General features: G+C 43.5%; 2 protein-coding genes across 16 annotated transcripts in view; both read right to left on the bottom strand.

The window, feature by feature from the left end:
• Positions 1–6,870, bottom strand: part of NUP210L (nucleoporin 210 like) — a 150,246-nt gene extending 143,376 nt beyond the window's left edge. For both annotated transcript variants that reach the window (XM_030824444.1, XM_030824445.1), the window contains exons 1-2: positions 6,599–6,870; positions 4,496–4,632 (exon numbers count right to left, since the gene is read on the bottom strand). In XM_030824444.1, coding sequence (XP_030680304.1) covers positions 4,496–4,632; positions 6,599–6,798 — 337 coding nt within the window. In that variant the 5' untranslated portion in view covers positions 6,799–6,870. The remainder of the gene's footprint in view (positions 1–4,495; positions 4,633–6,598) is intronic.
• Positions 6,871–8,109: 1,239 nt separating this feature from the next.
• TPM3 (tropomyosin 3) overlaps positions 8,110–13,231 on the bottom strand; it is a 36,913-nt gene continuing 31,791 nt past the window's right edge. For 8 of the 14 annotated variants that reach the window (XM_012510937.2, XM_030824436.1, XM_004089880.2 and 5 more), the window contains one exon: positions 8,110–9,475. In XM_012510937.2, the coding sequence (XP_012366391.1) occupies positions 9,393–9,475 (83 nt within the window). In that variant the 3' untranslated portion in view covers positions 8,110–9,392. Of the gene's footprint in view, positions 10,811–13,231 lie in introns of all 14 variants that reach the window. The other 6 variants (XM_030824437.1, XM_030824435.1, XM_030824438.1 and 3 more) reach the window with 1 other exon arrangement.

The raw sequence follows: 13,231 nt of genomic DNA, 5'->3' as shown, positions 1-13,231 counted from the left end.
ACAACTTAGCTTAGCAATGTGTATCTTTAATTGCATCCTAGAGAAGATTAGTGAAACACTAGAGCAAACTGGGTAAAGGGTATATGGGAACTTTCTGTATTATCTTTACATCTCTTTTGTAAATCTAAAATCATTTTTAAATTAAAAAGTTTTAAAATTAAGTTAGCCTTCTACTTGATTAACATTTAATTGACAAACAGAACCCCAAGTTAAAATAATTAAAGACAAAGACATGGGGGTCTATGAACAAAAAACAACAAGGTAAGTTGAAATCTCACAGGATCTGCTGGTAGAATTACCATTAAGGAAGTGTTCCAGGATGGTGAAGGAAGGAAGGAAGGGAGGGAGGGTAATCTTAGGTAATCTGTAACTTGATAATCAGGCACTGAGTAATCTAGCACTTGTCAAATGAGAAATTAAAGCCCCCTTTTCAGTAAAGAAATGTATAGTACAATGGCAAACAGAAGCAGCTGTGACCTTACATAAAAAAGGAAAAGCCTTGTGCACACAATGCTTACTCATCTGACTACTTCAACAGCAGAAAACTTTTTTCTCTCTTTGTTTTTTTTCCTGAGAAGGAGTTTCGCTCTTGTTGCCCAGGCTGGAGTGCAGTGATGCCATTTAGGCTCACTGCAACCTCCACCTCTCGGGTTCAAGCAATTCTCCTGCCTCAGCCTCCCAAGTAGCTGGAATTACAGGCGTCCATCACCACGCCCAGCTAATTTTTGTATTTTTAGTAGAGACGGGGTTTCACCATGTTGGCCAGGCTGGTCTCAACCTCCTGACCTCAGGTGATCCACCCGCCTTGGCCTCCCAAAGTGCTGGGATTACAGGCGTGAGCCACCATGCCCGGCCTAGAAAACTTTTCAATACAAGGCCATTGACCATAAAGAAAAAAAATTGCCCAGTACAATGGCCCAAGCCTATAACTCAACACTTTGGGAAGCTGAGGCAGGATTGCTTGAGCCCAGGAGTTCAAGACCAGCCTGAGCAACCCCACTACCATAGTCTACAAAAAATAAAAAAGCTAGCCAGGCCTGGTGGTGCCCCCTGTAGTACCAGCTACTCAGGAGGCTGAAGTAGGGGGATCACTTGAGCCCAGGAGGTCATGGCTGCAATGAGCCACATTTGTGCCACTGAACTCCAGCCTGGGCGACAGAGTGAAACCCTGTCCCAAAAAATAAAAATAAATAATAAATAAATGAAATTACTTTGGATGATTTACAAGTAAATTTAGAATGATTAGGAGAAATATCATTTAACTTTTAAAGTGAAGAGAATACAACTTTATTAAATAATATAACAGATATTTTTATTTACAGGTCCACATTACTTCAGGTATACTTCAGTTGTCCAAACCAGTTCTTCATCTGCCCTGTGAACTTCTTCACCTAAAATTATGCTCTCAGCTGGGTGTGGTGGCTCATGGCTGTAATCCCAGCAATTTCAGAGTCCAAGGTGGGTGGACTGCTTGAGTCCAAGAGTTTGAGACCAGCCTAGGCAACATGGCAAAATCCCCACCTCTACAAAAATTATAAAAATTTGGCGGGGCAAAGCCGGGTGCGGTGGCTCACGCCTGTAATCCCAGCACTTTGGGAGGCTGAGGCGGGCAGATCACTTGAGGTTGGGAGTTCAAGATGAGCCTGACCAACATGGAGAAACCACGTCTCTACTAAAAATACAAAATTAGCCAGGAATGGTGGCACATGTCTGTAATCCCAGCTACTCCGGAGGCTGAGGCAGGAGAATCGCTTGAACCCAGGAGGCAGAGGTTGCGGTGAGCGGAGATCGCGCCATTGCACTTAAGTCTCTCACCTCAAGTCTATTCATCATCTTTGTCATAACCACTTTCTTTACTACACTATCACCAAAACCATCATAAACAAAATTTTATAATAAGCACTTAAGGCCAGGTGTGGTGGCTCACGCCTGTAATCCCAGCACTTTGGGGGGCCGAGGCGGGTGGATCACTTAAGGTCAGGAGTTCAAGACCAGCCTGGCCAACATGGTGAAACCCCATCTCTACTAAAAATACAAAAATTAGATGGGCGTGGTGGCGCATGCCTGTAGTCCCAGCTACTCAGGAGGCTGAGGCAGGAGAATCACTTAAACCCAGGAGGTGGAGGTTGCAGCGAGCCAAGATCGCGTCATTGCACTCCAGCCTGGATGATAAAGCAAGACTCCATCTCAAAAAAAAAAAAAAAAGGACTTAAATGCCAATAGCAAGCTTACGTCTTTTTACCTTTATATATGCCTTATAAAGTAGGCAACTCAATACGTATCTGTCCAATGAATTAATGAACAATTTCTCTTAGGCATGCACTTCCCTTTCAAAATGCCCAATCCCACCCCTTTCCTACTACTTGCTCCCATTCAGATGCTCCTAGTAGGACACCAAGACTGGCCCTTACCACTGGGAATCTCATCTATGTACACAATTGTATTAATAGTAAAACTGGGAAAGTTGATTTAAGGATACTTAACTTTGGAAAATTGGTCACAAGTCAGATGAAGTTAAGCTGAGAGCCAGATTTGGCATTTTTCCTAGTACTTCTGTGAATTTTTTAATATCAGAATGAATTTGTGTAGTTAAAAATGATTACATTTTAAAAATCGCATATGTGACCAAATCAATGTTTTTTGTTTTTTGTTTTTTCTGACTTTTGTATCCTTCTCTATCCTTTGTAGCTACCCTGCATGACATGGTCTTCAAAGATTCTTATGTTTGAGAATATCATACCATATTTCATTGATTCTTAGACACTCGTTTTTTATCTTTTAACATCTCTGCAATTGGGATTTATTTTATAATTGATGACATCTTACAAGTCCTCTCAGCCAGGCAGCAGTCAAGATATAGTTGTCAGTGACTGCACATGTGAGAACATTAAGAGGGCCAGTAACAAAATTTGTAGAATAGGTGTTAGTAGTTGGAAAAAAATCTGGTGAACAATAGTAGAGGACTCTTATTCCCTAGGAACCAAAAGGTTAAAGGGAGTGGGGGAAAAGTGATGACTCAGATGTACTACGAAATTTTCCAAAGCTGGAAACAAAAACAGATTAGTTCTATCTAATTGCAAAGTCCACTTAAGAATAGGTTTTAGGTGGTTTTTAAAAATTCTTTTTTTTTTTTTTTTTGAGACGGAGTCTCTCTCTGTCGCCCAGGCTGGAGTGCAGTGGCGCAATCTCGGCTCACTGCAAGCTCTGCCTCCCGGGTTCACGCCATTCTCCTGCCTCAGCCTCTCCCAGTAGCTGGGAATACAGGTGCCCGCCACCATGCCTGGCTAATTTTTTGTATTTTTAGTAGAGACGGGGTTTCACCGTGGTCTCGATCTCCTGACCTCGTGATCCGCCTGCTCGGCCTCCCAAAGTGCTGGGATTACAAGCGTGAGCCATCACGCCCGGCCTTAAAAATTCTTTAATTTATTTTTTATTATTATTGTTTTGTAGAGATGGAGTCTCACTGTGTTGCGCAGGCCAGGCAGGATGCAGTGAGCTACCGTTGTGCCATTGCACTACAACCTGTGCAACAAAGCAAGACCCTGTCTCTAAAAAAAGAGAAAATGCTGTCCGGGCACGGTGGCTCACACCTGCAATCCCAGCATTTTGGGAGGCTGAGGCAGGTAGATCACCTGAGGTGAGGAGTTCCAGACCAGCCTGACCAACATGGAGAAACCCCGTCTCTACTAAAAATACAAAAATTAGCCAGGCGTGGTGGCAGTGCACCTGTAATCCCAGCTACTCAGGAGACTGAGCCAGGAGAATCGCTTGAACCTGGGAGGCAGAGGTTACAGCGAGCCAAGATCATGCCACTGCACTCCAGCCTGGGCAACAAAAGCGAAACTCTTGTCTCAAAAAAAAAAAGAAAAAGGAAAGAAAGAAAAAATGAAAATCCTGCCTAATACTCTTCATTTTTATTTTATCTTACTTTATTTTATTTTATTTTATTGAGATGGAGACTCCCTCTGTCGCCCATGCTGGAGTGCAGTGGCGCGATCTTGGCTCACTGCAACCTGTCTCCCGGGTTCAAGCAATTCTCCTGCCTCAGCCTCCCTGAGTAGCTGGGACTACAGGTGTGCGCCACCACGCCCGGCTAATTTTTTTGTATTTTTAGTAGAGACGAGGTTTCACCATGTTGGCCAGGCTGGTCTCGAACTCCTCACCTCAGGTGATCCACCCACCTCAGCCTCCCAAAGTGGGGGGATTACAGGCCTGAGCCACCGCCCCCAGCCATAATTTTTTTTTTTTTTTTTGTAGAGACAGGTCTCACTATGTTACCCAGACTGTTCTTAAACTCCTGAGCTCAAGCAATCTTTCCACCTCAGCCTCCCAAAGTGCTGGAATTAAAGGCGTGAGCCACTGCAGCCAGCTAGGAATCATTTATTCTCCCTTTAATCATTTGAAGCCAACACCATTTGTGTTAACCATCTATACAAAATACCAGATTATTCTACCCCAGACGACATGATACATAGTGTTTTTGCTCTCAACATACCTATTTCTCGAGCAAGAATAATACTGCTGAGGCGTATCGGTTGCGTAGATTCAGCAATGAGTACAGCTTTTTGGGAACACAAGGTGCCATTTTCATATAAAGGCTCAACAGTAACTGCATCATGATGGGTGGAATGCCTGCCAGAACAAAATTCTTAAGAGTATGAAATAGGTGGGTTAAAATTAACTTTTAGTGGAACATAGATTCTCATACTTCTTCCATGTTACATACTACCAGGTATATGTAAATGACACTTTTTAAAGCAGGAACATTGCTTAGGGATGCGATAATTAAAGTGAGAGATTGATGAGAACTTTCCCAATGATCCCTTGAGCAAAGTCTCAGAAATATCCCTCCCTCAATTTTTTTTAAAAAGATTTTTATATTCTTCCCTCAGTATCAGAAATAGGACTGATGTGTTTCTATTAATGAGACGGGACTTTCTCATACTCTGAGGAAAGTTTCCTTCAATCCTAGAAACCAGGCTGCTGATACCTAGGATGGAAAAGTTGCCTAAATTATGAGGTGTGAGTCCAATTCAAAATACCAAAAACATTCATAAATGTTTTTATTTTTATTTATTATTATGTTTTTGAGACCGAGTCACTTTGTCGTCCAAGCTGGAGTGCAGCAGGGCGATCTCAGCTCACTGCAACATTCGCCTCCACGGTTCAAGCGATTCTCCTGCCTCAGCCTCTCAAGTAGCTGAGATTATAGGTGCCTACCATTATGCCCAGCTAATTTTTGTATTTTTAGTAGGGATGGGCTTTCATCATGTTGGCCAGGCTGGTCTTGAACTCCTGACTTCAAGCGATCTGCCTGCCCCAGCCTCCCAAAGTGCTGGGATTACAGGCGTGAGCCACTGCGCCCGGCCGAATGTTTTTATTTTAAATAGAGACGGGGTCTCACTGTGTTGATCTGGCTAGTCTCAAACTCCTGGCCTCAAGTAATCCTCCTGCCTTGGCCTCCCAAAGTGCTGGGATTACAGGCGTGAGCCACCACGCCTGGCCTCATTAATATTTTTGGAGCGATAGAAGAAATGGCTTTCATTGCTGGAAAGATGCCTTGCATCACCCTCACAGTCAGGAAACACACACATCACACTGGATCATCTTACAAGCCCACTTTCCTTATACTTCCTCATAAAATGAGAGGTGAATTTATACTCTGAACAAACTTCATTGCTTCTCCTAGGAGATGGCAAAGGGGTATCTACTCCATCTAGGATGAATGCACTGGCATCCTGAAGCTCACTTCAGTTAGGTTCTCTCACACCTTAGGCAACCACATAACCCATCATTGGGTCCTCTCACACCAGAAAATCATGTCTCTTCATCTTCAGTCAGGAAGTCATTATCCTGGAGTTGTGTGTACCCCCTGTCCTCACACTTCAAGCGGGTACCCTTTTATAAATGGGCAATTTTGATAATACAGACAGATCTCATCTCCACCCACGATGAATCTTCTCATATTCTCAGAAGTTTACACTTCATAGTCTCTGGGCCTCACTTTCCTCGTCTGTGAAATGGGAGTAATAGTACTTACTTCACAAGACTGTAAAAAGCGAATGAGTTAACACATGCAAAGTGCTTAGTTAACCCCCGATACTTGGCTGTTGTGTTTTAAGTCCTTCTCACATTGAATAGCCCATCTATAGTTAGTGGGGACCCTCGCACCCCAAGTTTTCCTGTTCCTACAGAAATTTCCTCAGATATGGGGAACTTCCTCTTACTCTAGTTGGCTACATTGGAAGTCATCAGTACCTGTGGCCTCCAACACAGGGCTTCCCTTTACCCTGACGGCTGCTCATAGTGACCACCCCTTCCCAACACACACGGAGAAAAGGCCAGTCCCACATCCCGAGAATTCCTCACACGTCTGGAAGATCGTCACACAGCTGGAGGATATACCACATGAGTAGGACACGCCATGCCCAAGGGTCTGCTCCTCGCCACCTTCACTGACACCACACTCTGCTCCCCTACCGGCTAGGGCCCTTCACGCGGCCCCACACGGTATTCCTGTGGGATCTTACAGAGGGAACCCCCTCACCCTTACTGGATGGTGTGAGGGTGCATATCCTTGTCACCCACCACCCCTCACCAAGTGTAGCAGCCCCGCTGCGCCTCCAGCAGGAAAGGCACCCGGCCTGGCTCTCGGCCGAAGGGTAGCAACACCTGTGGCACGTTAAGTTTGTTGGCCAGGGTCCCAAGCAAAACCAGAAACAACAGGAGGCGGTGTAGACGCAAGAAGAAAAAGAGCCCGAAGCCTCGGCGTCTTGACGACGCCAGCCAGCCAGTCATGGCGACTGCCAGGTCTCTGGTTCCCGCTCAACTACAGCCGGCTCACAGCTCCATCAGCCAATCCACAGGCGTGACGTCAGCAGAGGGGGATGGGACCTGCTTCTTGCTTGGATGTGTGGGCGTTTTTAAATACAGTCCTTCAGCAAGCCAATATAATGGAAACTTTTGGCAGAAACCCAGCTAAAACACCTCAAACTCTCTTAAAGGGCTTTCCTAAATACTGGATGGCAGACCTTTTTAACAGAAAGGAACAAGCAGAAAAGTCTAAAAAAAAAACCTTTAATTTCTTCCAGTTTAATTTCTTCTGTTGCACACCGTTTATCTTAGGACCACACCCTCCACCCGACAAAAAAAAACTTTTTGCAATGATTTCCAGTTAGCATCGGTCCATGCCTATAAACGGAAAATTGTGCAGTCTCTGGGATAAACAGCTCGACTTTGTCAAGGGAACCGTGTATTTTTACTGGAAGTTAGATTCACGTCCTGCCTCCAGGCCAGAATGGAGGAAATGCCAGACACTGGAGTCTCAAAAGCAGCTTTGAAAGTTATCCACTCACACAGCCGGCCTCTAAGCAAATACTCAGAGAGCACTTCTTCTTGTTTTCTCCAAATATCCAAACAGAATATTAACTCAAAGCTGTTTCAGTACAGTTGGATAAAACCACACATTTATAGTAGTGATCAGCATTATATATTGTTTTAAGGAACATAAATCCATAGTTTATAAGGATTAATATGGTTGTGAAGGAAAATGTAAATAGTTCAGCCTGAGATGTCAGTGTTAATCTATAAAAGGCCCAGCACATTAAGTGTTCTTTCTAGTCTTCATCTTTACTCTGATAATACTTATCTCCATTTTACAGATGATAAAACTAAACATTTGCTCTATATTAAAACCTGTTGCTCTGGCTGGGCACGGTGGCTCATGCCTGTAATCCTAGCATTTTGGGAGGCCGAAGCAGGTGGATCACCTGAAGGTCAGGAGTTCGAGACCAGCCTGGCCAACATGGTGAAACCCTGTCTCCACTTAAAATATAAAAAATTACCCGGGCGTGGTGGCAGGTGCCTGTAATCCCAGCTACTCGGGAGGCTGAGGCAGGAGAATCTCTGGAACCCAGGAGGCAGAGGTTGCAGTGAGCCGAGATCAAGCCATTACACACCAGCCCGGGCAACAAGAATGAAACTTCGTCTCAAAAATAATAATAATAACAAAGAATAAATCCACCCACAAAGATGCTATTTTTAACCCAAACCTCATAGCTTCTATGGAGAAAGCACATTTAGTTTTAATAAATAAAAGTCAAATAAGTCTGAGGGTTGGAGGGACTGGTTCTTTATTTCAAAAAGACACTTGTCAATATTCAGTATCAAAACAGTTGCACTATTGATTTCTCTTTCTCCCAATCGGCCCCAAAGAGACCACATAAAAGGAGAGTACATTTTAAGCCAATAAGCTGCAGGATGTACACCTAACAGACCTCGTAGAAACCTTACCAGAAAGTGGGGACTGGGTAGGGAAAGAAACTTTAAAAGATCAACAAACTGCCAGCCCACGGACTGCAGAGGCTGTCACAGCCAGATGGGGTGGCCAGGGTGCCACAAACCCAAAGAAGCATAGTTTCAAAATAATATAAAATTTAAAAAGTTTTGTACATAAGCTGTTCAAGATTTCTCCAGCACTGACTGATACAAAGCACAATGAGATGGCACTTCTAGAGACAGCAGCTTCAAACCCAGAAAAGGGTAATGAGATGAGTTTCACATGGCTAAATCAGTGGCAAAAACACAATCTTCTTTCTTTCTTTCAAGGAGGCAGGAAAGCAATTAAGTGGTCACCTCAACATAAGGGAGACATGATCCATTCCATAAGCAGTTGGGAGGGGGTAGAGATGGGACAAAATTTTGGTCTCAGAGGTCTTACTATCTTAATTTGGTCACTTCTAATGAAAAAATAAAAAATAGAAATAACATTATCCAAAGATATCTTAAAGCTGAAAACTTGAACAGCACATTTTTTGTTTTTGTTGTTGTTTGGCTAACTCCTCCTGGAATCACCTTACTGGTTTAGCTAGTACTTTGAACAGAGCAATGAGGTTTCCCATAGTGGAGTCTCCCTGGGCTCTGTTTGGCTCTCAGTAAGGCAGGCCTATCTATACCTTTTCCTCTCCTCTATGAAGAGGGGAATATGCATTAAGGTGAAAAGTCACCTTCCAAAAGCGAGAAAGGGATTCGATTGCTGCTTCAGGGCTGTAGAATTATTTGGAATGTTTTACAAATGGTTGCTACAAAACAACAAAAAAGGTAATTACAAAATGTGTACATCACAACATGCTTTTTAAAGACATTATGCATTGTGCTCACATTCCCTTAAATGTTGTTTCCAAAGGTGCTCAGCCTCTAGCCCAGCTGGATTCTCTGGGAAGAGGCAGAGACAGTTTGGCGAAAAAGACACAGGGAAGGAGGGGGTGGCGAAAGGAGAAAGCAGCCTTCCAGTTAAAGATCAGCCCTCAGTTAAAGGTCAGCTTCCGGCAGGCTGGCCTCAGGCGGAGTCTGGGTCAGAGGGAGGAGCAGCAGCAGGGTGGGACTGGGGCGTTCTACATCTCATTCAGGTCAAGCAGGGTCTGGTCCAGCATCCTTTGTGTACAGAGGTGCTCCTCTTTGGTGCATTTCAGTTTATCTAATGGGGGTAAAGGAGAGAAGTTACAAAAACTAGAAGTAAATGTCAAGGTCTACCCGCTCTTTGAGACTTGCTCCTGTTGCAGAGAAGCGGCAGACTAATAAAGCAGCTGCTTTCTCAGCCACAGAAGTGAGCTATTACATCACCCGGTTTTGTAGGGCCTTTGGCTTGCCTACTGAAGTTGTAGGTGTTGCTGTACTTCCTGGGTGAGGGAGTTAGGGCCCTTATCAGCCATTTCCTCTCCCTCCCACATCCAACCAACACTTTCAGCTTTTAGTCAATGAAAGAGCAAGCCTTAAGCATCAGCCATCCACTTTTCTAGGTTTTGCCCACATAACAATACCCTCTTGAAATGGCTCACTGGAGTTTGAACATTGCAAACAATAGAAACATCAGAATCTCAGATTATAAAGAGAACAGGAAGATCCTCATGCACTACATGTTTTTTCGAAAAAGTAGAGGCCAAAGTAATAACCGAAGGGATAAATAAACGGGCGCTCACAGTTAAGTCAAATAATCTCTAAAGAAAACAAAGCCAAGAATACTACTGAAACAAGTGGTTATAAGCAAACCTTGAGATTGCTGCAGAGCTATTGAACAGAACTAGCTTGTGACAGTTACTTGAAATTAAACATAAAACCAGAAAAAGGAAGCAAAAGGGAAAATGTCAGAAAGAAAATCAGCAGCTGAACATTAAGGAGAATCTAATCTGTCTAGCAAGCAAACCACTCTGACTGCTCTAAAGAGGTGACGAAAATACTCAAATCTTTCTCAGAGAAGGTGATGGCAACACAGACCCATATTCATATCCCACAACTTTTCTTTCACTTCCCTTTTTTCCACCCAGTCAGAAGGACCCATCCCTGGGCCTGCAGATGAAGCAGTTACAACAACTTGTCAAGTCAGTCCTTTTATTGTTAAAAACATCCATGCAAGGGAACATATCCTATAGTCAGTGCACAAGTGAAAGAGCAGCAAATAAGGGTGGAAAACAAAATTCTCGCAAGTTTTCTCACTATAATCTCTCAGGCCCCTTCCCTTCTTCACCCATAATCTCTTCTAAAGGGACAGAAACTTCACAATGGTCAACTTCACAATGGTGTTAGGAAATCAACATTCTAACTGCCCCAATTAAAATGCAATTTGCTCAGGGCAAAATAATAACTTTTAAAAAGACAATCAGCTTTTTGTTGGGGTCCAGGTCAGTGGTGTGAGCAGTAAGCTCAGTTTAATGGGCATCATTGAGCCCTGCCCATCAGTCACACAGATCATGCAGCGTTAGCTTCAGCTCATTAGAAAGCAGGCGGTTTCGCTCAAGTTGGCTGTAGAGACGCTCTGCAGCAGCAACGGAGAGGAGGGGAACACAAGAGAAGGAGAGGAAAAAGAGGAGGAGAAAGAGAAAAAGGGAAAGTTAGTAGAGTACCAGAAGTAAATTATGAGTCTTTCAACTAGCTGGTATATATAACATGCATCTGTAAGGCAGGGTGGATGCAAGGAGGATTCAGATAGAGGGTAATAAGAGTCAGTCAGTTGGTGGAAAGACCAACAGAGGAAATTCGGACTGACGAGTTGGCAGGACAAATTTTGAGGGAGAAAAAATACTTCCTTCACAGTATTTATTTCCTGGGTTGAGAAACTGAAACAAGGGAAATGGCAAAGGAAGGAATATAGTTGGCTTCGAAGAAATGTGTTCACAATAATCAGGGTTTGAAAGGAACGAAAGTGAACAGCTGAACATTTTTCTGTGAAAGCATTCAAAACAGCATTATAAACAGTAGACTGGGATAAATATCCCCACACTCATTCACTCCTATACTTTCTTTTTTTTTTTGAGACGGAGTCTCGCTCTGCCACCCAGGTTGGAGTGCAGTGGCGCGATCTCGGCTCACTGCAAGCTCCGCCTCCCGGGTTCACGCCATTCTCCTGCCTCAGCCTCTCCGAGTAGCTGGGACTACAGGCGCCCGCCACCACGCCTGGCTAATTTTTTGTATTTTTAGTAGAGACGGGGTTTCACTGTGGTCTCGATCTACTGACCTCGTGATCCGCCCGCCTCGGCCTCCCAAAGTGCTGGGATTACAAGCGTGAGCCACCGCACCCGGCCATTCACTCCTATACTTTCTAATGCTTCTTGTTACAGATATTGTGTGATAGACCCATTTCAGTGGCCTAGCCAATAAATATTCAATTTCTTCTTCTTCTTCTTTAAAAGAACCCCAAACCTGTTAGAGTCAACAAATAGTGTGCCTAGTCCCAGGGAAGGCAAATTACTGGTATACGCTAATCAAGACTATCCTGTTGTTTTTCAGCCTCCCTTGCAGCTGGGGGTGATCATATGATCCAGTTTTAACCAATCAGACGTAGAAAGATAGTCTGCTGGGGGCTTCTGGGAAAACTTTAGCTTTCCCTCTTGCCTTCAACATGGATGTGATGACTAGAGTTGCATATTTCAATCTTACGAGAAAAGACCAAGAGAATCACGGAAAGCCCAGCTACAATAGGCCACAGTTGCTCGTGGCTAGATATATGTGATTAAAAAACAAATCCCATATTTATTTAAGCTACTAGTAAGTTATTTCCTTTTTTTTAACAAAGTCAGGCTAAAGGACAATTTAGCAAGCATTCCTGATACAAGCAGCTAAGTGCTCAAATCTAATAGGTTTATCTGGATTTTCTATTTGAAGCACACTTTAAAGAGATAGTGGGATATGGAAGATTCAAATCCATCTGACTAGCACAGGGATAATACAAGTTTGGGGACAGGAAAACCAAACTCTTCCTGGTATACTCCTAGTATCAACCTCTGAAATTCACAAATAAGTTTCTCCCTGTATTTCACAGCCCATTTCAAAATGGTCTCAGGATCTCAATATGAAAAAGATATTTTTCTGTCCTAAAATCATCTGCATATGTGAGCATTGCTCAGGCACCCTGCCTTCTGGGCTGAGGCTCTCCCCAGATTGACTGGGAAATTAGAGACCAGTATGGTCCCAGTAATACTTGCCATTTTATGTACACTATCAAAACAGAAAGCATATATGTATAAAAAGCCTGGGAGGGAATGACTAAAAATAATAGCTGTATTAAACAGCAGAATCAGGGTGACCCTTTAACTTGCACTTCCCATTAAACCAATGGTTCTCAATAGGGTTGGTATTGTGCACTCTTCTCTCTGAGGGGAGATTTTGAGTATGTATGGGAGGTTTTGATATCACAATGACTAGAAGGCCCATACAGGTATCTGTTGGGCAGGGGACAGCAATACACAGGATTGTTCTGTACATCAACAGAACTGTCCTACTCTAAATGACAAACGTTCACCATTGACAAACACTATACAGGCTGAGAACCCAAATCTGAAAGTCCAAAATCCAAAATGCTCCAAAATCTGAAACTTTTTGAATGCCAACATGATGCTCAAAGAAAATGCTCATTGGAGGATTTTGGATTTTACATACACATACGGGGGTGTGTGTGTGTGTGTGTGTGTGTGTGTGTGGATTTTACATACACATACGGGTGTGTATGTGTGTGTGTGTGTGTTAGAGACAGGGTCTTACTATGTTGTCCAGGCTAGAGTGTGGTGACTATTCATAGGCCTAATCATAGTGCACAACAGCCCTGAACTCCTAGGGCTCAAGCAAACCTCTTGCTTCAGCCTCCTGAGTAGCAGGAACTATAGGTGTGCATCACCATGCCTGGTATAAATTTCTGATTTTCGAATTTGGGATGCTCAACTGGTAAGTATAATGCAAATAT

Source organism: Nomascus leucogenys, chromosome 12, assembly GCF_006542625.1.
Source record: "Nomascus leucogenys isolate Asia chromosome 12, Asia_NLE_v1, whole genome shotgun sequence".
In the NCBI taxonomy this organism is placed as follows: domain Eukaryota; kingdom Metazoa; phylum Chordata; class Mammalia; order Primates; family Hylobatidae; genus Nomascus; species Nomascus leucogenys.
This window is presented reverse-complemented; position numbering and strand designations above follow the sequence as displayed.